This window comes from Cavia porcellus, unplaced genomic scaffold (assembly GCF_034190915.1).
Source record: "Cavia porcellus strain 051 isolate PalLab524CR breed Dunkin Hartley unplaced genomic scaffold, mCavPor4.1 scaffold_6, whole genome shotgun sequence".
NCBI lineage: Eukaryota > Metazoa > Chordata > Mammalia > Rodentia > Caviidae > Cavia > Cavia porcellus.
In genome coordinates this window covers 28072138-28093052 of record NW_026947489.1, presented here as the reverse complement: position 1 = coordinate 28093052, position 20915 = coordinate 28072138, and the positions used below count along the sequence as shown (strand labels likewise).

At 39.3% G+C, this 20915-nt stretch overlaps 1 protein-coding gene across 8 annotated transcripts in view; it reads right to left on the bottom strand.

Moving 5' to 3' along the window:
* Positions 1-17624, bottom strand: part of Znf106 (zinc finger protein 106) — an 80176-nt gene extending 62552 nt beyond the window's left edge. For 4 of the 8 annotated variants that reach the window (XM_013158758.2, XM_013158759.3, XM_063250189.1 and 1 more), the window contains exons 1-2: positions 4765-4794; positions 2811-2896 (exon numbers count right to left, since the gene is read on the bottom strand). In XM_013158758.2, the coding sequence (XP_013014212.2) occupies positions 2811-2864 (54 nt within the window). In that variant the 5' untranslated portion in view covers positions 2865-2896; positions 4765-4794. Of the gene's footprint in view, positions 1-2810; positions 2897-4764; positions 4795-17467 lie in introns of those variants that run through there. The other 4 variants (XM_013158760.2, XM_063250191.1, XM_063250192.1 and 1 more) reach the window with 3 other exon arrangements.
* Positions 17625-20915: the final 3291 nt, after the last annotated feature.

The window sequence follows — 20915 nt, the reverse complement described above, 5'->3', positions numbered from 1 at the left end:
AAAGAAAGAAAGAAAGAAAGAAAGAAATTATGCATTGCAAACATATACTAACAAAAGAAAAATAACTAGGCAAGATCCAACCAGCAGCATAAGCTAACAGCATTCCATATACATACCTTCTTTTATACCAGGTTTCTCCCTAGTTCTTTGCAGTTAGTACTTTTTTGAAAGAGGGAGGGTTATCACTGAACAGGTCTGAAGAACAACATCTTAAAATATGCATATTTGTTAATTAACTCTTGAGTTACTTGGTCTTTTATATGTGTTGGCATCAGGGTACTCAAGAGTGTGACACACACCCTTATCCCACTGACGTTGCCTTGAAATTTTTTCTCCTTTACAGCATACTTGGAGCAACCAGGATTACACTCATTTGGAAAACTAGAGAAAACAACTGCTTCAACATAAATTGTTCAGTCGGGCTGGGGATTTAGCTCAGTGGCATAAGCACCTGCCTTGCAAGCAGGCAGTCGTGAGTTTGATCCCTGGTACCAATAAAAAAAATTTAAAAATAAAAAATAAAAAAAATTGTTCAGTCTATCCAAAAATACCATATGCATTAGAGTGATCCCTTCTAATCCATTTAATTTCTTAAATTGTATTATACACTAAAACTATTCTTTCCTTGTTGAATAATACACAACTGGCTTTCCCTGAGGTAGGAGTAAATAACTCCATTACTTGATTTAACTTTGTTGTGATCACAGGAAAGCATAAAGAGGTAAAAACATGTTTTAAGCTAGAGCAGGAAGAAATGCTAAAAAGATTGAGAATGGCAAAATCATGCTATCAGAGATAGGGCTGCTATTCTCTCAGATATCACATCTCAGACAAATGTGTGATACATCTCATACATTTTCTCCATCTTCCTACAATTAAAAGGAGTCATAAGAATTCTAATTTACTGACAACTTATACAAACCCTCATCTAAAAATTTAATAAAACTAGGAGGGCCAGGGATATAGCTCAGTGTAAGTACCTGCTTGGCAAGCACAAGGTCCTGAGTTTGAATGCCAGTATCCAAAAAAAAAAAAAAAAAAAAAAAAATTAAAACTAGAACATTCTTTTACTTTCATAAAAGCAGGTTATTATTAAACATGATTTTAAAGTCTCAACTCATTTTTACACCATCAACAGAAATCCTGAAAGGGGAAAACTAATTTCAATGACCTTCAGCTAAATTACACGTTATACTCCCATCAGAGCCAGGACAAAATTTCTGAGATTAAGTGCCTGGTACAAAAACAAAAAACAAAACAAAACAAAAAACACTTGTGAGGGTTTTGTTTGTTTGTTTGTTGAGACAGGGTCTCATTCTGTAGTCTAGGCTAACTATAAACTCACTATGTGGGCCAGGCTGGTCTCGAACTCACGGCAATTCTCCCACCTCAGCTTCAGGATTATAGGTATATGCCGCCACATCTAGCTGACACAATTTGTTTTAATCAGATGAGTCTTCTTACCACACCTACTACTATTGACTCCAACCCACCTGTCTCTATTAATGTTGCCCTTTAACCTAAAGTATCTCAGGGGCTGGGGATTTAGCTCAGCGGCATAAGCACCTGCCTTGCAAGCAGGCGGTCGTGAGTTCAATCCCTGGTACCGATAAAAAGTTTAAAAAAAAAAAAAAAAAAAAAAAGGGGGCAAACCTAAAGTATCTCTTTCCCTTTCATGTAAACTGTCTCACTCCTAGATACCTTTGATGGTTCCCTGCTTCCACTCAGAATTCCCTAGCTAACGCAGCTCATTGATTTCCAGTTCACTGAATTTTCAGTGACAATCAAGGTAGAGAGAATAAATTCTCCATATTTAAGCTAGCAGCACTACTATGAAAGCAAATACACTGGGCAGGAAGATTGCTGCAGGTTTGAGGCCAGCCTGGGTACAAAGTGAACTGCATAGTGAAACCCTGGGTCAAGAAGGAAAACAAGAAAGAAACCAACCAAGCAAGCAAATAGAAGCAAGAGAAGGTGAAGACACAGACAAATTGTACCAATTTCCCTGAGGCATAGGTGAACTTTTTTTTTTTACATTTCTCCCCCTCTCAGCACTTGAGATTGAACCCAGGGCCTTCACAGTGGGCTATGTCCCCAATCCTTTCTAAAATTAAAATTTTGAGACAGCATCTTACTAAGTCATTAAGTTGCCATCTACCAGCCTCCATCTCCTAGATTGCTGAGATTACAGGCTGAGCACTGCCTTGGTTGCCTTTTATAAAGGTTTGTTTTTTCTGAAGCAACACCCCACCTTGTGGATATCTAGGATACTGTCAATTCTCTTGTACTATACTTTTTACAAGGCTGGGCATCAACAGAACACAGGTATATAATATTATGAACTGTATTCATTGAATATTCATGAGTTAACAATCACATTTTTTTGCCAGGTGTGGTGGCTCACATCAGTAATTCTAGCCTTCAGGAGGCTGAGGCAGGAGGGTCCTTACAAGTTTAACACCAGCCTGAACTACAAAGAGGCCCTGGCCTCAACTGTCCCCCATTGTATGTAGTTTTAAAATCTCAGAAGATAATGTAACTTCAAATAACCCAAATTTTAAGATATTTTCTCTATAACTGGCTACCAACTAATTTCTGTATACCATCTTTGAGTATGCACAAATTTGGATAAAATTAATATAGTTTCAGGCTTTATGAAGCAATAATGGAAAGTACCAGTGAAATGAGACTACGGATTAGGAGAAAAACACAAATAAGACATCACTGTAAGAGCTTTTACCCATTTATTAATAAGATACCTCTAAAAATAAGTTCAGTCATAAAGCCTCAGATTCTCCTTCCATTATTACCTTTTTTGAGCTGTATGCAATGTTGCACAATATGCATTTTCGTTCTCGTACCATAGTGACCAGATCTGAAGCACCCAACGTCACACCTGCAATGAAGAAGTAACACTTAGTAACTTTTCCCCAGGTATCATCTTTAATTCACCTCAATATAGACAAAATTATAAATCCTGCATATTCCTCACTTCCAATCTGCCCTCCCAACTATTCCTAGCTCAGTATACATTGATTTCAACTTTCCAGGTGCCCAGGGCAAAAGCTTTGAGGTTCATCTTTGATCCCCCTTTTGAACCCTATATTTACCCTCAACCACAAATCCTACCCATCTTATCTTGCAATATATACAGCTTCTAACCCTCCTCATTACTTATCTCATCTCTCATCTCTCACATGGCTTAGCCTACTAACTTGACTCCCTACCTCTATTCTTGTCCTCTTGTAATCTACTCTCAAAATAGTAGCCAAGGATTCTCACAAGAGAAGACTTCATAAAATTTAAGTTTAAATTATGTAATCTCACTACTCAGAACCCTCCAGGGCTCCCCATCTTACTCAGAAAATTCTGAGCTTGCCAAAGCTACCAATCTATTTTTTATCTCCTCTCAGACTGTGCCTATCACTCTCTGGTTTATCATCCTATCCAGTCACATACACATCTGTCATCCTCCCCTTCCAATTGGCAGATTCTCCCACCTTGGACCCGCTGTTGTGTCCTGTATACGAGCTCCGCCTGGAGTGTTCTTCCTAACAGTGTCCTTTGATACTCATGGTTTACACTAATTTCCATCTGGTATCTTAAATACTGCCGCTTTAGGATTCCCTGTCTTTGTTAATTTTCTCTCATTACTTTGTTAATTTTTTCTCATTGTAGAGATTTCAGTCCATAATTGGCAGGCTTCAAGGCAGAAAGGACAACAGTTCATGGCAGAAGATGGCAAAAATCAACAACCCACCCTTAAGAGTCTTTCTGCCCTTTTTATACTCTATCCAGGCTGCTGGGATTAGGACAGTGCCAATCCAATCAGTGAAGAGATCCAGCAATCACCCACCGTTCCAGCACCCTTAATCCCAGCATCGTACCACCAATTAATCACACACTCTGGATTCAGTCACCTCTGAAAAAGGCCCATCTAAAACTGCATGAGGCTTTGAGGGGACATTTAGATACAAACCATAACAATCTCTGTACTGCACATTTTGTCCCTCCTCCCCGATTCCTCTATCTCCCCATTAACTTAATTATTTCACTGAATTGACTGCATTTCCACAGATGCAGAGCAGTATCTCCTATCCCATGTGCTCTTGCAGTGTAATCTTGCCACCAAAGGTACTGTTTCCCTGCTTTGTGAACTATTTTGACCAACAAAATACAGTAAAAACGACATCCTGTAACTTTGGAGCCTATGTTTTCAAAAATCCACAGCTTCTCCCTTAGCCTCCTTGTTGCACTCTCCCTTGGAACCTGGGCACTGTGTTGTGAGAAGCCCAACCACACACAAGCACAGGCTCTGTGAAAAAGAACCAGGCCCAGCAGAGCACCACACCACAGTTAGGGCCAGCTGACAGCACATGACTGGGCCATCTTGGGGAACTCCAGATCCATCGACCAATGACCAACTCTAAGGAACATCAACAGATGAGTCATCCAAAAAGCCTTTTGCAACCACAGAATTGACAGAAATGATAAAATAGTTCTGTTTTATAAGATGGTGCCATGTGGGGAAAAGTACCTAAACTATGCCTAGGTTTAAATCCTCTTATTTGCAAATTGTTGTTTTAACTTTTTTTTTTAATTTTATTTAAGGAGAAAAAGAAAAAAAAAACAGAAAAAGGGTACAAGTTATACAGAATTTCAAAAAAAACAGTAGGAAATCACCAGTTAATAGATTACATACTGCCATCTTAGAAATAGTTGTTCAAGGGGCTGGGGATTTAGCTCAGCGGCATAAGCACTTGCCTTGCAAGCAGGTGGTCGTGAGTTCAATCCCTGGTACCGATAAAAAAAAAGAGAGAGAGAGACATAGTTGTTCAAGTTACAAAATTAAAACATACAAAGTGGACATTTAAACAGTGAGACTGCAAACAGTTCTGTTCAATGATCCAACAAAAACTCAGTAATATGGTTATCTATCTTACACACCTAAATATACATGCAGTTATATCCTTTAGAGCACCTTCTTTTCCTCTTTTTTACAATGACAATTACACATTTTGGGTTTTATTACTCCCACAGTTCTGATTACTTTGTCTTTTGAAAAGAATAAAACCAAATGTGACATAACAAGACAGAGCCAGTCAAATCAAAAGGATGGACATAGTACATAATGTAAAAACAGAATACAAGGTGATCAACAATGGTTACCATAATGCCTCTTGCTATCTTAAAAAGAATTGCCTATATCATCAGTTACAACAAAATTGAACAAAACAGTAAAGAACAAACCCAATGAAACCAAAACATTGGAGACATTACAGGACTCCAAAAGACAATAGTCAACCAAAATGGGCATCATAGTGAATCTTATTGTCTTCACAGTTGTTGCCTGTACTCTCAAACTTGGCACCATCAAGCAAAACAGGATAGAGGAAAATCAGTCAAAACAAGATGGTGAGAACACAGGGTTTCAAATCAAGTCAATAGGAAATCAAAGTGGGTTACTATAATATATCCTGCCATCTTTCATCTATTTTTTCTCTTAATTAAAAAGATAAAAACAAAAAAAAATAATAAAAAAATGACATTGAGATAAAAGAGGACATAACAACAAAACAGCACAGGTCAGAACATAACCATTTAAGCAAAATAGTGTTTCACCACAAGATATCCCGACATAAAAGTAGTTACTATAGTGTCTCTTTCCTTGAAATCTTTTTTTCTGTTTTTTTTTTTTTTTTGTCTTTTTCCTTTTTACCACCGCTGAACTAAATCCCCAGCCCTAAGAACAGTTTCTTTTTCTTTTTCTTTTTTTTTTTTTTTTTGTCTTTTTCCTTTTCATCCATACCAGGGATCGAACTCATGACTGCTTGCTTGCAAGGCAGGCGCTATGCCACTGAGCTAGATCCCCAGCCCTTGAAATCTTTGAGTATAACTTTGTATACTATAGCATCAAACATATCAAGACAATGTAAAACCATTCAAGAGAACGACAGTATTATAGGGTATTTAGAACCAACTAACAGAAAATGAATGATGGTTTCTGTATAATCTCCTTGTCTATAAAAGTTTTTGGTTATATTATCACATATAATAAAATCCAATAAGATACAACCTATTAAGACCGATGGAGACAGAAGAACAAAAGCTTGATGGGACTTCAAAACAAGATGGTATTAAATCAGCACTAGCTATTATGATGTCTTGTTTTTTTCAAAACAACTGTTCATACCATCCAACCTTCTCTGCCTCATTTCTGTTGAGCTCTTTTTCTGTCATTAGTTGTCAGTTTGTATTCTTCATTTCACTTTCTGCTCCATTCATTGTGGCCTCTCTGCCACTGTTTTTGAAATCTTGTTATTTTTCTTTTAGAATGTCCTGCAGTATTCTCTGTAGAGTTGAATTGGTGCTCGCAAATTCCCCTAGTTCCTCTTTATCCTAGAAGCACCTTGTTTCTCAATTAATTTCTAGGGACAGTTGTGCAGGATATATCAATCTTGGCTGGAAGTTACTGTCTTTCAAAGCTTGAATTATTTCACCCCACGCTCTTCGTGATTTGATGGTTTGTGCCAAGAAGTCTGCTGTAATTATGATGGGTGTTCCCTTGTAAGTGATCTGTTTCTTGTCTCTGACAGCTTTTAGTATTTTGTTCTCATATTGGATTTCTGGAATTTGATTATTATATGCCTGGGTGTAGTTCTGTTTGGGTTGTAGGTGGCTGGGGTCCTGTATGCTTCATACATCTTTACCTTTTCTTAACTTATGGAAGTTCTCCTGGATTCTTTCTGTGAATAACCTTTGTACTTCATTTGTTTGTATCCCTGCTTCTTCCTTTACATTCTTAATTCTTAAGTTATAGATCCTCTTATCATCTTATAGCCTTTGTATTGTTACTGCTTGTTTCCTTATTATTTTTAAGAAGTTTTTCCTTTCATGCTCCCACATTACAAATCTGTCCTCCAGTTCAGATAATCTATCCTTAATTTCTTTCAAGTTGTTATGCCAGCTTTCAATAGAGTTTTTAGTTTGCTGGTAATCTCTTTGAACCTGCTTCATGTATTCTACGTTTTCTCTATTGTCTTCATCAAACAATTCTCCCCTTTTTTCTGTTCTTCCATTCCACCATCTGTTTTTTCTTGGGAGGTGCTTAGCATTTCTCTAACTATTCTACTTATATCTTGCTTTACTTGCTTAAATACTTCACTTTTGAACTCGTCTATGAGGCTCCGGTGATAATCGCTTTATCTCTATTGGTGCCGTGCCTGATATTGCATGTTTTCTGTCCTCATTCTCCTTTGCATTTACCTTTCCTGGATCAGTGTTCTCAGGATTGGGGACTGAGGACCCTTTCTTGTTGCTCCCTCTTCCCATACTTTTTGTTCCTTCCATACAAGCCTATATAGGAGGCCCAGTTTATTTCTTTGTCGGTTATAGTGTGTTTGAATCGCGCCGGCTAGGTATTCCTGCCCACTGCAGTGTACTAGGGGCGATACAGACCTGAGATGTATGTTGGGCCCACCCCTCCAGGTCAGTCAACCTGCTGAAGGTTTCACTGCATTAGGTGCACTGCCAGGCCCAGGGACCTGGTTTGGGCTAGCCTACTGGGTCTTAGTCCGCGGCGTCACCCAGGTCAAGCACTCCCCACCAGTCCCACTTGAGAGGGGAATATGTGACTGAAGTTACTGCAGTGTCCTGTTCCGGGTGGTCTGCCCGGTCCCAGAATCTCCTCTATTGAAGCCTCCTAGCCTGTGGAAGGGTCCCCGTCCCTCTCACTCACCGCAGGTCAATGCAGGGCTCCCTGCCAGCTCTGCTCTCAATTCAGTTCGCTGATTCCCACTTTTAGAGCTTTCATATCTATATCCTTGCTGTGCCAATTCAGATGCAGCAGCAGCAGCAACAGGAAATTCAAGCTGCGGTTTTCAGAGGCGTGGGTTCCAGCTTCAGCCCTGAGACTTTAGCTGTTCCAGTCATAGCACCAGGACTGCATTTCCAGTTGGTTTTTCTCAGCTTAGTTCGTTCCTGGGTCGACAGTGTATATCTCCCCCTACTTAAGACTCCTCACACTGCACTATTCCTGGAATCTAAGCTGGCTATCTCAGAGAGCCTTCGTAGCTGCTGTTTTCTATCTGCTATGTTCTCCCCAAAGTCCCCTATTTATTCCTCTTTAAAAGAGGGTTTATTGGGCTGCATGTCAGTTTCTGACCCATCCAGTGTCAGTTTGGAATTTTGAAATTTGGGAAGGGGTGCAAAGGCTCTAGCTGGTAGGCACTGGGCATTGAGCAGTCATGGAGAGCTAGATATTCACACAGAAACAGTGTGAGCACATGGCTCAGTTTTAACTTTTTTTGTTCAATTTTTATCATTTACTGGTATATAACAATCACATTCATTGTGAAGAGCTGATACATATACATAATACATCTCAGTCTTTTTTCACCCCCTTTCCCTCTCATTTCCCCTCTCCCTCCACTCGTGGTCCCCTTTCCTTTCACAAAAGATCTATTATTGGGGCTGGGGGTTTAGCTCAGCGGCATAAGCGCCTGCCTTGAAAGCAGGCAGTCGTGAGTTCGATCCCTGGTACCGGTAAAAAGGAAAAAGACCAAAAAAAAAAAAATAAAAAATTATCAAAAAAAATTTAAAAAAAAAAAAAAAAGATCTATTATCTATCTTTTATTATGTTCTTTATATTTTGGGTTTCCCATTATAAGAAAAACCAATTGACATTGAAGCTTGTGTACTTGATTTATTTCATGTAACATTGTGACCTCAAGGTATATCCATTTGCCCACAACTCACTCAAGTTTCTGCTTCTTTATATCAGAGTAGTGCTCCATTATATATAAATACATTTTCCTTACCCATTCGTCAATTTGGGGGTAGCTTGTAATGCAGCAAGAAATATCTGAAACAAGTAACTTTTTTTCTTTTTTGTAGTGGTGTTGGGGATTCAACCCAGGGCCTCATGTGTGCCAGACACACACTACGCTACTGAGCTGCACCCCCAGTCCTAAACAAACAGCTCTGACATCATGTATGTTATTCTCTGTCTGCTGCAACTGAAACTTAACTTCCATGAGAACAGGCACATTATCTATTTTGATCACTAGTATAGTTGTAATACTTTGGACAGTGGCTGCCACATTGTTGGCAATCCTAAGTATTTGTCAAATTATCCCAAATGGAATTATCCAGGATTACTAACTGTGACATAGAAGGAACTCATACTGAGGCTTAGGGTAAGACATGAAGGTTTTCTACTGTACAATCAACTCTCCTGCACTTACATACTTTCCTCTTCAGTCTTATGCTCTACATAAGATTAAAAAAGAAAAAAAATTTAAAATCCACTCTCCAAGAAGCACTCTTTTTCCCTCTAAACAACACTAAACTATACCAAATATATCCACTTCCTTACACGGAGTTCATTTCTTAGACTGAAAATCAGGAGAGAATGAGGTCATGGACCAGCCAAGCTGTAACCCCTAGACAATATGGCAAAGGATCAATCAGGATGGTCTAAGGCTCTCCAAGTTTCTAGTGGTTCAGCAGCTTGCTTGCTACTGCAGCCCACTTCATAACATTACTGTGTGCATAAAATAACCAACACCAAAAATAGATTATATAGGGTAAAAATCTGTACATTTGAAAAGCTGAATATCAATTCACTGTGGAAACAAAGAAATACACCTAATGGATATGTACAGTATTATTTATGATTGCAGTATTATTAATCATTTCCTAAATCATATTCAAAATTAACATAAATCCCCCTGCTGCCAAGTATTGTACCACATTTATTCTTTTAATTCTCATTACTTTTTTTTTTGGTCTTTCTGAGACAAGGTCTTGCTATGCAGTTCAGGATGGCCTTGAGCTCACTTTATAGACCTGGCTGGTCTTGAACTCACAATGAACCTCCTGCCTCAGCCTTCTAAGTGCTAGGATTACAGGCACGCACCACCCCACCTAGCTATCATATCTTAGCATTTACTTCAAGTTTACTACTTACATGTGATATTTTGCTATTTCATCCAATAAATAATTATTGAGTACTTAGTACTATTTGGCCAGGGCTGATAAGGCATGTCCAGTAATTTATATTCTATTTCAAGGTGTTGACAAAAGCAAAATAAAAACAAAAAGCTTATAATCAGGGCCAGGGATATAGCTCGGTGACATAGTACCTGTCTGGTAAGTGTGAGATTCTGACTTCAATCCCTTGTACCAAAAAAACCAAAAAATCAGAATCAATAAATTCAGTGAAAAAAGTGTGACTTTCTGGCACAAGAAACAGTTATTGCAGAATTTTTATACTTTTACTCAGTTGAGAACTAAGCACTAAAAGCATAAAGCAGAAAAAGAAAAGAAACATAGTTTATATTTTTTTCCTTTTGTTTCTTTTTATTTTTCTATCTGGGCCTTGATGTGCTAGCCAAGCACTGCACCACTGAAATGGATCCTCACCCCTTTTGAAATTTTAAGAGTCTCAGCTATGTTGCCCAGGCTGGCCTCAAACTTCTGATCCTCCTGTCTCAGCCTCCTGAGTAACAGGCATTAAAATAGACAACCACACCTAGTACAAACTGTATTTCGATTTAACAAAACCAAAGTCGTCAATTTCTATTAAATAAAGAAAGTGGTAAGGGCTGGGAGTGCTGCTTAACAGTACAGTGTACGCTTAGCATGCACAAGGCTCTGAATTCAGCATGAAACAAGGAAAGAAAGCTGGATACATAGTAAAAATACTCTAGCCAGGTAAAGTGGCACACATCTGTAATCCTAGCACTTGGGAGGCTGAGAGAGGAGGATCACCCCAAATTAAAGGCTAGCTTTAGCTATTTAGTCAGTTCAAGACCAGCCTCAACTACTACATTCAGCTAAAGTTGTTTTAATAAAATTAAATAGGATGCTGCCAGGCATGGTGGCACATGCATATACATGTAATCCCAGCATTTGGGAGGCTGACACAGGAGGATCACCATCAATTTGGGTTTGAGGCCAGCCTGGACTACATAGTGAGTTTAAGGTCACCCTGTCTCAAAAAAAAAAAAAAAGAACCATTTATCCTTATTTTAAACATTCTAGGAGGGAAGGAGAGAGAGAATAGGGAGGGGAAAGAGATGTAAAAAGAATTAAAATGTATTATGTACATGTACCAACTCCCCATGATGAATGGAATCATCATGTAATACAAACATACACAAAACTTTCTAATAAACTAGGTTAAAAAAAATCAACCTTAAATAATATCAACACCTCATATATTCCTTTCCCATCTCCATTCTTTTTTCTAGTATTGGGAGTGAGCTGTATGACCAGTCTTTTTTTTTATTTTTACCTTTCTGAGAGTTTAAGATCAGGTCTCATCAAGTTGCTAGAGTTGGACTCAAACTTTTTTCATATTTTTCTATTTTTTAAACTTTTGTTTTGTTTTTAGGTATCTGAAATCGAACTCAGGACCTTGTGCTTGCCAGACAGGCACTGTGCCACTGAGCTACATTCCCAGCACCTGGACTCAATTTGTACCTCAGCTTCCCAAAGTACTGCGATCACAGGCTGCACCACCACCACGCCAGCCTCAAAACACCTTCTTGTTCAACATTTTATTCTCACTTTTTAGCATGTCACCTAGTGTAAACTATTCAACATTTGTTGAATAAGTGAATACAATTAAGATGTTTGGAATAGAAACATAATAAAAACTGGAATATAACCTTCCACAGTTTTTAGGTTACACTGCAATGATGCTTACACATACAATTGCTAGAATTTACCTTGAAGATATACACACATATAGAGTATTTCTACAGTGATACCCAAGAAAATGTAACAGTCACTGACTTCAGTAAAAGAACTCAGGGCCTGAGGACAGGAACAGATTTACTTTTCATCAAAGAGTCTTGTGTACTTTCTTTTTTTTTTTTTTTTTTTTTTTTTTTTGGCTTTTTCGTTTTTATCGGTACCAGGGATCGAACTCACGACTGCCTGCTTGCAAGGCAGGCGCTTATGCCACTGAGCTAAATCCCCAGCCCCCATCTTGTGTACTTTCTAAGATTTAAGCAATTCATATTATTATCTTTAAAAACTACCACCAAGGGGGCTGGGGATTTAGCTCAGCAGCATAAGCGCCTGCCTTGTAAAGCAGGCAGTCATGAGTTCGATCCCCGGTACCGATAAAAAGTAAAACGACAAAAAAAAAAAAAAAAAAAAACTACCACCAAAACAAAACTACATCTGTTTTTTAAATATTTTTTAAAAAAATTTTGTACCTAAGGACTAAGACTTTTTTGAGACTCCAAAAATCAAAAGGAATGGCTTTCACATATTTTGAACTTTTAGAATGGTTGATTACAGGCAGGCACTGTGCCACTAACCCACATTCCAAGCCCAAAATGGTAGCTACAGATACCACACTACACAGATCTAGGCAACCAACATTCAAAAATATCTTACTAGATACTACAAAGAAAGTACAAACAGCATTCATATAGCAGTTTATAGTTACAAAGCACGATGGAAAAAGCACAGGCCTCGGATTCAGGCAAAAATGCTTCATAGGTCTACTACTTTGAGTAAATTTTAATCTCTCCTAACTTCAAATTTCTCTTTCATAAGGGAAACCATTGTTATGGATTCAGTTTTTTAAAACTAGCAATTTCTTGGGGCTGGGGTTAGCGGCATAAGCGCCTGCCTTGCAAGCAGGCAGTCGTGAGTTCGATCCCCGGTACCGATAAAAAGGAAAAAGACCAAAAAAAAAAAAAAAAAACCTAGCAATTTCTTATACAGAGCTTTGTCATTTTAAAGATAATCATTTATATTTTGCATAGGTAATCCCAGTAGTTTCTGAATCCTAAAGATATAAAGGGTTTACAGCCAGTTTCAAACAGAAATGTGCAATCTAACAACAGAAGCTGGACTCCCCACCTAAACCCATGATCCTGTCTCTGTAATGTATCTCTAACATACTACCATACAAAGTGTAGTCATTATCCCCATTTACCTGAATCTAATCAAGCATTTCACTTACACTTCCAGTTTGTAATAACAATCTACATGATTTCACCAGGATCAATTGGTAATCTAGAAAACTGACTGGGGCTCTTCAACGAATAATGAGAGGAAAGAAAATGAGACTCAGGCCAGGTGTGGTGGCTCACACCTGTAATCCCAACACTTAGGAGGCAGAAGCAGGAGGATTGTTGCGAGTTCGAGACCAGCCTAGTCTACAAAGTGAGTTTAAGGCCAGCCTGAACTACACAGCGAGACCCTGTTTCAAAAAGATAAAAAAAGAGAGTCAAGTGTTCTAGATTAAAAGAAACTTCTGGGAGGCTGAGGCAGGAGAACTGCCTCAAGCTCAAGTCCAGCCTGGACTACACAGAGTTCAAGCCTAACCTGAGCTATGACAGTCTCAAAAAACAAAAAAAAAATTTTAAATAGATGAAACTTCAAACACTCTAGTTGTTCTCCTCACAAAAAAATAAAAAAAATTTAAAAAAAAAGAAACTTCAAACACATTAATAATCAAATACAAGGGCTGGGGATTTAGCTCAGTAGCACAAGTGCCTGATTGGCAAGCGTGAGGTTGTGAATTTAATCTCTGGTACCAAAAAAGCGAAACAAAACAAAACAACAGAACCAAATACAAATTGGGCAGGGGTGGCTCACACCTGTAACCGTAGCATTTTAGGAGGCTGATATGGAAGGTTCCCAAGTTTGAGCTCAGTTTTGGCAATTCAGCAAGACTCTATCTCAAACAAAACAGTTAAACTTAAGTGCTGGGGATATCAATCAGTGTGAAGAGTCTAGGTTCAATATCTAGAATTGGAAAAGAAAGAGGAAAAAAAGCAATAGATAGCTTTCTATTGCAAACTGAATCAAAAATATCAGCACTGTGGCTCCCCCTATAGTCCTAGCTGCTTGGGAGATTAAGACAGAAAGATGTCAAGTGGGAAACTTACTCAGAAATCGTCTCTTAAAATTTTACAAAAGGGTTGGCTGGGGATGCAGCTTTGTGGTACAGAGTCCCTAGATTCAATTCCCAGTACCAAAAAAAGAAAAGAAAAAAAAGTGGAGGACAGTTTGGAAACAATTTAACAAGGACTGGATAATATAAAGGAATTATTGTGGTGGACTGTGATTATACATGAAGATATTTAGAAGCTCAAAAATAAAAGCAATATATATTTCAGAAAAATATTCAGATTTTAAAATCTGAGTAATAGATTCACAGGCGTTCAATGTACTACTTTATCTACTTTTCTGACTATTTTACATGTTTTACAGTAATAAGTAATAAAGTTTTTTTTTTCTGCAAACAAAGTAAGGTTCAAGAATAAAAAGTCTGGGGGCTAGGGGTTTAGCTCAGCGGCATAAACGCCTGCCTTGAAAGCAGGCAGTCGTGAGTTCGATCCCTGGTACCGATAAAAAGGAAAAAGACAAAAAAAAAAAAAAAAGAATAAAAAGTCTTACGGAGAAAGGTATCCATCCACTGATTTCCCAAGCACTACCATCTCCAGCCACTTATGTATTCTTCCAAAGATATTCTTTTTAAAAAATATTTTATTGTGTCAAAGTGTAGCCTAGTGGTATTAAATGGATTCACATGCTATGCTACCATCTATCTTCGTAACTACTTTTATCTTATAGAAACTAAAACTGGAGGGGCTGGGGGTTTAGCTCAGCAGCATAAGCGCCTGCCTTGCAAGCAGGCAGTCGTGAGTTCGATCCCTGGTACCGATAAAAACCACAAAAAGACAAAAAAAAAATAATAATAATAAAAAAAGAAACTAAAACTGGATCCAGTAAATAAATTCAACTTATCCTATATCCCCCTCTCCAGCCTCTGCAACCAGCATTCTCTTTTATTTCTATGATTCTGACTACTTTTTTTTTTTTTTTTTTTTTTTTTTGTCTTTTTCGTTTTTATCGGTACCAGGGATCGAACTCACGAATGCCTGCTTTCAAGGCAGGCACTTATGCCGCTGAGCTAAATCCCTAGCCCCTAATTCTGACTACCTTTCACAGATACTTTGTGCCCTAATATGCCATATATCACATATACATCATATATGCATATATTCAATATTAGCACATATAGATCTGCCTGATTCTAACAACTGCATAACTGTGTAATACACTTAACCAGCCCTCTACTGATCAATGATCAATGCCTGGGAATTCATACTTAGTAGTCTTTTTTGAGTTTTAAAAAAAAATTGCAATTGCTTTTAAGCTTTCAGCATGCCTAATAATGTGCAATCAGAGTACTCAGATGTAACTTCTCAGTATAGGTGCTCTTATTCATTGGATATTCAAATTAATCCTAAACTTCTCACTAAATGACTCCAATTACAAAACATACAGTACAAATAATTCTCACTGAACTACCAGGCGTGATGGCACATGCCTGTGATCCAGCACTGAGCGGCTGAGGCAGGACTGCCATGAGTTTGAGGCCAATCTGGACTACATAGTAAGACCCCGTCTCAAGAGAAAACAATTATCACTGAGCCATACCTGGCAATGAATACAATGACAATGAATACCTGTCATTGTTCCTTGCTTTTCTTGTATAATAGAAACTACTTGTATTTTTTTTTTTTTTGTCTTTTTCACTTTTATTGGTACCAGGGATCGAACTCACGACTGCCTGCTTGCAAGGCAGGCGCTTATGCCACTGAGCTAAATCCCCAGCCCCTAAAAAAAATTTTTAAACTAGATCTGCTCTAATTTACATGTATAATAATCAAAACAGTTTTTTCTTTTCAAATGTTGCCCCTTTAATCAAAGGAATTGACTGTGAACTAGCCAGAGCAAATTCTTGCACATCCTCTACCTCCTTGCAGGTCATTATGAAAAAATCTCTTTAAAAACCATCAATAGGCCAGGCCTAGTAGTGCATGCCTATAATCCTAGTGGTGGGGAGGCTGAGGCAGGAGGATCTCCATGAGTTTCAAGTCAGCCTGGCCTACATAGTAAATTTGGGGCCAGCCTGAACTACACAGCGAGCGAGTGTCTGTCTCAAATAAATAAATAAAACAAAAAAGAAGAACAAAAATTCATTGCCCAGGGGTAGATCATCTGCCTCACCTGAGCAAGACTCTAGGATTTATCTGCAGACTCACAAAAAATAATCAAGTAGATCACTCTAAGTAAAGGCTTCTATTCACTGGGCATATTGATGCACACTGTAATCCCAGCATTCTTGGGAGTCTGAGGCAAGAGGGTCCCAAATTCTGGTAAAGTAATAAAAGTAACTGGTAAAGTAACTCAATAAAACTGTTTTAAAAAAAAAAAAAAAAGGCTGAGGATATAGCTCATTATGAAGGCCCTGGGGTTCAATCCTCAGCAGGGAGGAGGAGCCTACCATTTTCTAGTCCAGAGCTAACTCCAGAACTTGAGAACAGAACTTATAGCAAATTTTATGATTTGTTTTTGTTTTTTGAGACTGGGTCTCACTATGCAATACAGTCTGGCCTTGAATTCGCAGCAATCCTTCTGCTTACAGAGTGTTCAGATTACAGGCATGTATCATCATGCCCGGTTGTAGAATTTTATGATTTCTAATGGGAATCAGAAAAGTACTCAAAAGTGATGTGTGGTTTGAATCAACTCAGTATAAATCATTATGGTAGCTAAAGCGCACATTTATTAGATTAAAAAATAACAAAAAACAAACAAACAAACAAAAAAAACGCCCTTAGTAGAGTGTGGTGGGACACGCCTGTAATCCCAGCCCTTGGGAGGCTGAGACAGAAGGATGGGTTTGCCTTCTAGGCCAGTCTAGGCTACAAAGTGAGTGCAAGGCCAGCCTGAACTGTACAGTAAAAACTCTGTCTCAAAAAAAAAATAAAAGAAAAGTTCTTAACTAGGATGGCAGTCCCAAATTGTTAAAAGCTATATAAACCTCAAACTGCACAACGAAGATGCCTTACTTTTTTTTTACTCTTAAAGATGACTGAACGGACCAGAGTGCGAAGAAAGGGCGATGCAATGCATTTCCTCTCCATAATTATGCACCGAGATTATAATAAACAGTAAAAAGACACAAAGTAAGCACCCAATTATTATTTGCTATTACTACAACTCCTTCCACAAGGAAGATCGACCAAAGGAAAACAACAGAGGCTGTCGCAAGAGGCTGAAAGGTGTCCCTTGCCCGAGGACCCCTAAACCTTACGCAGCAGCGTCTAGGGCCTCCTTCCCAACCACAGGCCGACAGGAGGCAGCGGCCTCCCCTAAAGGTCAAGCAAGGCTTTGGACCACGTTTCCTTCCGAGGCTCGGAGCAGAGTCGGAACGCCCCCACCAGAACCTTTACCCTGAAGCCAGGAACACCATCTGCCTGTAAACCCGCTCCGGCTCCAGAAGAGGGGGAGACCGGGTGATCCCGCAGCCGCAGCCTGCAGGGCAGCCACCCAGCCAAGTCCCGCAGCCCCATCCATCGCACCTTAAGGGCAGACCCCCAGGACCCTCGGGCTCAGCGCAGGTCGGCTCCCCAAGACTCACATTCACAGTCGACCTTTCTCATTCCATCAAGCAGCCATGGGCCCGGCAAGGGAGGTCCCCAGCGTCCCAGACGCCCCCCCTCAGTTTAGGGTCCCGCGGCCCACTCCAGACCAGCTCCCCACCCCGCACTGTCGCCACCAGCGCGCAGGCGCACAGCGCCGCTGTCCCGCTCTTCCCCAGGCCTTCTCAATAATCAAGCTTTATTTAAACACAAGAGTGAACAACGGACACAGCGGGTAAGGCTTTACTCAGAGCCAGGATCCAAGAGCAAGGTCAGCTTGGAGGTTAATCAGTCCGCTGCAACAACATTGCTGAACCTTTTTTGTTCTCGCCTCTCCTTCTGGGCCTCCCATCATAGGTAGTGACAGCCATTCCTATCTGTGAAACAGCCAAATTTAATGTAAGGGGCAAGAGCTTTAGAAAAAATTTGATAAAAAAAAAATTAAAAAAGAAAAAATTTGATTCAAATATGAGCCTAGCTACTGCAGTTTGTGACTTTCGGCAAATAACATGTTTTCTTGAGCCTCAGTTTTGTGAGTTAAAATTACTAGTGAAGTCCGGCGTGGTGGTGTATGCCCGTAATCTCAGCACTCAGGAGGCTGAGGCAGAAAGCTCATTGTGAGTTTGAGGCCAGCCTGGGCTACACAGTGAGACCCTTTCTCTAAGAACAAAGCAAGGGCCAGGGTTTTAGCTCAATGGCACAGCTCCTGCCTGACAAGCTCCAGGTTGTGAGTTCAACCTCCCCTCCCCCGTACCAAAAACAAAACAATTACTAGAGAAATATCTCACAGAGCATTTCTCCAAGCTCCCCACACATATATTTTAGGATCTTATTGTGTGGTTCAGGCAGGCCTTGAATTTATGATCCTCCTGTCCCAGCCTCCTAAATTCAGGGCTTACAGGTGTCCACCATCACACGGCTTCCATATTTACTGTATGTAGGGTAAGGAAGGTTGATTTGTTTTCAGACCGGCTCTTGTGTAGTTGAGGCTGTCCTTGAACTCACTGGGTAGCCAGGCTGCCCTTAAAAATTACAGCAGTCCTCCTGCCTCAGCCTGCTGAGTGCCACCATGCCTCACTTATAATTTTAAAAAAGAAAAAAGATAAAACATGTAGAGATATAAATTCTCTACAATGCAGGTTTTGTTTTGGGTACCGAACTCAGGACCTATATGCTTGCCACCAGGCGCTTGTGCCGCTGAGCTATATCTCTAGCCTCCTGTATGATGTATGTTATATCATTATGTAGATCTAAAATGTGCCAATTAAATTTTTTAGAAATGCAAAAGCAAAAAAATCAGGCCAGGGATATAATTCGGCAGCACAGCACCTGCCTAGCAAGCATGAAGTCCTGAGTTTGATTCCCTGTACAAAAAAAAAAAAAAAAAAAAAAAAAAAACTTAAAAAAAAGATTTAGAGCCTGGAGTGATGGCACATGCCTATAATCGCAGCACTTGGGAGACTGAGGCAAGAGAATCACTGTGAGTTCCAGACCAGCCTGGGCTACAAAGTGAGCTCAAGGCCAACCTGAACTGCATAGTGACATCCTGTCTTAAAAAGACAAAAAAAAAAAAAAAAAAAAAAATTAAATGGTGTAGTATAGGTCAAGTGTTGATCTATAAATAATGACATTCCATCAGTATTAATGATTATATTGTAATCCATATCCAAAATTAAACAGGCCACAATCACTCCCTGGGGTCCTTATTTTAGTAACTAAAACTATTCAGATAAACAAAATTACAATAAGGTTGATAATAATGTAAAGTGCTTCTCCTTCCATATAGGAAATTTAAACTATAACATCTCCATATAGTGCAGCCTTCAATACCCCAAATTGAAATAAACTACTTTCATTTATGTGTAAATACATATTTGCTTCTAGAAGTTTAGGAAACTTTTAATTTTGCAATTGTGACATCACAAGTACTTGAAACACTCAGGTTCTATGCTGTATTGCTCACTCTACCCTCCTTTGAAAACACACATGAGCTGGGTTGGTGGCATACACCTGTAATTTCAGTACTTGGGAAGCTGAGGTAGGAGGATTGCCATGAGTTTGAGGCCAACCTGGGTTACACAGTGAGTTCAAACTTGGTCACTGCTTTTTTGCTCATTTTGTTCAAGTCTTTGTTTGAGATGAGAACCTGAAGTGCAGCTCCAGAAGGAGAGGCAAGCAATCTAGAACCCTGTAATGTATAGTTGGTGAGCCACTTCTAGAAGAGACTACACAATAGGAAGATCACCACAACTATAAAGTGAGACCCTGTCTTAACAAAATGAAACCACGGAACTGTTTATCCTATAATGTCTGTCCCACCCACCACAGAGACACCCTAAATCAGGATTTCTCGTTTTGTTTTTTTTTTTTTGTCTTGTTCCTTTTTATCGGTACCGGGGTTCAAACTCAAGACTGCCTGCTTGCAAGGCAGGCGCAGGCGCTTATGCCGCTAAGCTAAACCTCTAGCCCCTGATTTCTCACTCTTTAGCATAGTGTACTGACACTTTGGAGCATATAATTCCTTGTTGTCAGGGTCTATTCTTGCATCTGAATATGTTTAGCAGCATCCCTGGTCATTAGATGTGAATAATACTCCAGACCACCCTCACTTTCATCACAATAATAAAAAAGTATTTCTAAAGTATGCAAAAATGTCTCATTGGAAAACAACATTGTCCCTGATTTAAATCCATAAAATTATATCCAACCTTACATGAATTTATATTCTTTATCTCTGGCTTCAGGAAGTGGTTACTGGATGCAGAAGCTATACAAACTGGTGAGTTTATGTCTAACAATATTTTTTTAACTGACATTGAACCCAAGACATTCACATTGAGTAAACAACCCCAGGGTTTCACTAAATCATAAACTGCCCACGGTGGATTGCAGATTGCACTACCATATCCAGGTGTTTTTTTTTTTTTTCTTTGACATGGTCTTACTGCCTCAGCCTACCAAGTGCTACAGTTACAGGTGTGTGCCACCAGGCCTACATAATCTCAACTATTTATTTTTTTGGTACTAGGGATTGAACCCAGAACTTTCATATTGAGCTACATTTCTATTTTTCTGCTTTTGAGACAATGTCATGGTAAGTCATTAAATTGCCCACACTCAGCTGGATCTTCCTGCCTCACCTCCCTAGAATTTTGGGATTAACAGGTGTGTCTCACCATCTCCATCATTTCTACCAAAGTTAAGTAAGACTTCAGCACTACCTACTAGTTCTACTAATCTCTGGTCAACTAGAGACAGGAGATTAAGGCAAGTCAAACTGCCTCAGCAAGCAGACATGGCTTGCCAAAAACATAGATCCAGGAAATGTGCAGAAAAACAGTTCCCAAAGCCCTGCATCTGGAACCCACCAGAGAATACTAGTTCAGTTCTCTGGAGAACTCAAGACAGTTCTTGATAGGACTAGACCTGACCTCATCCTGAGGGGTG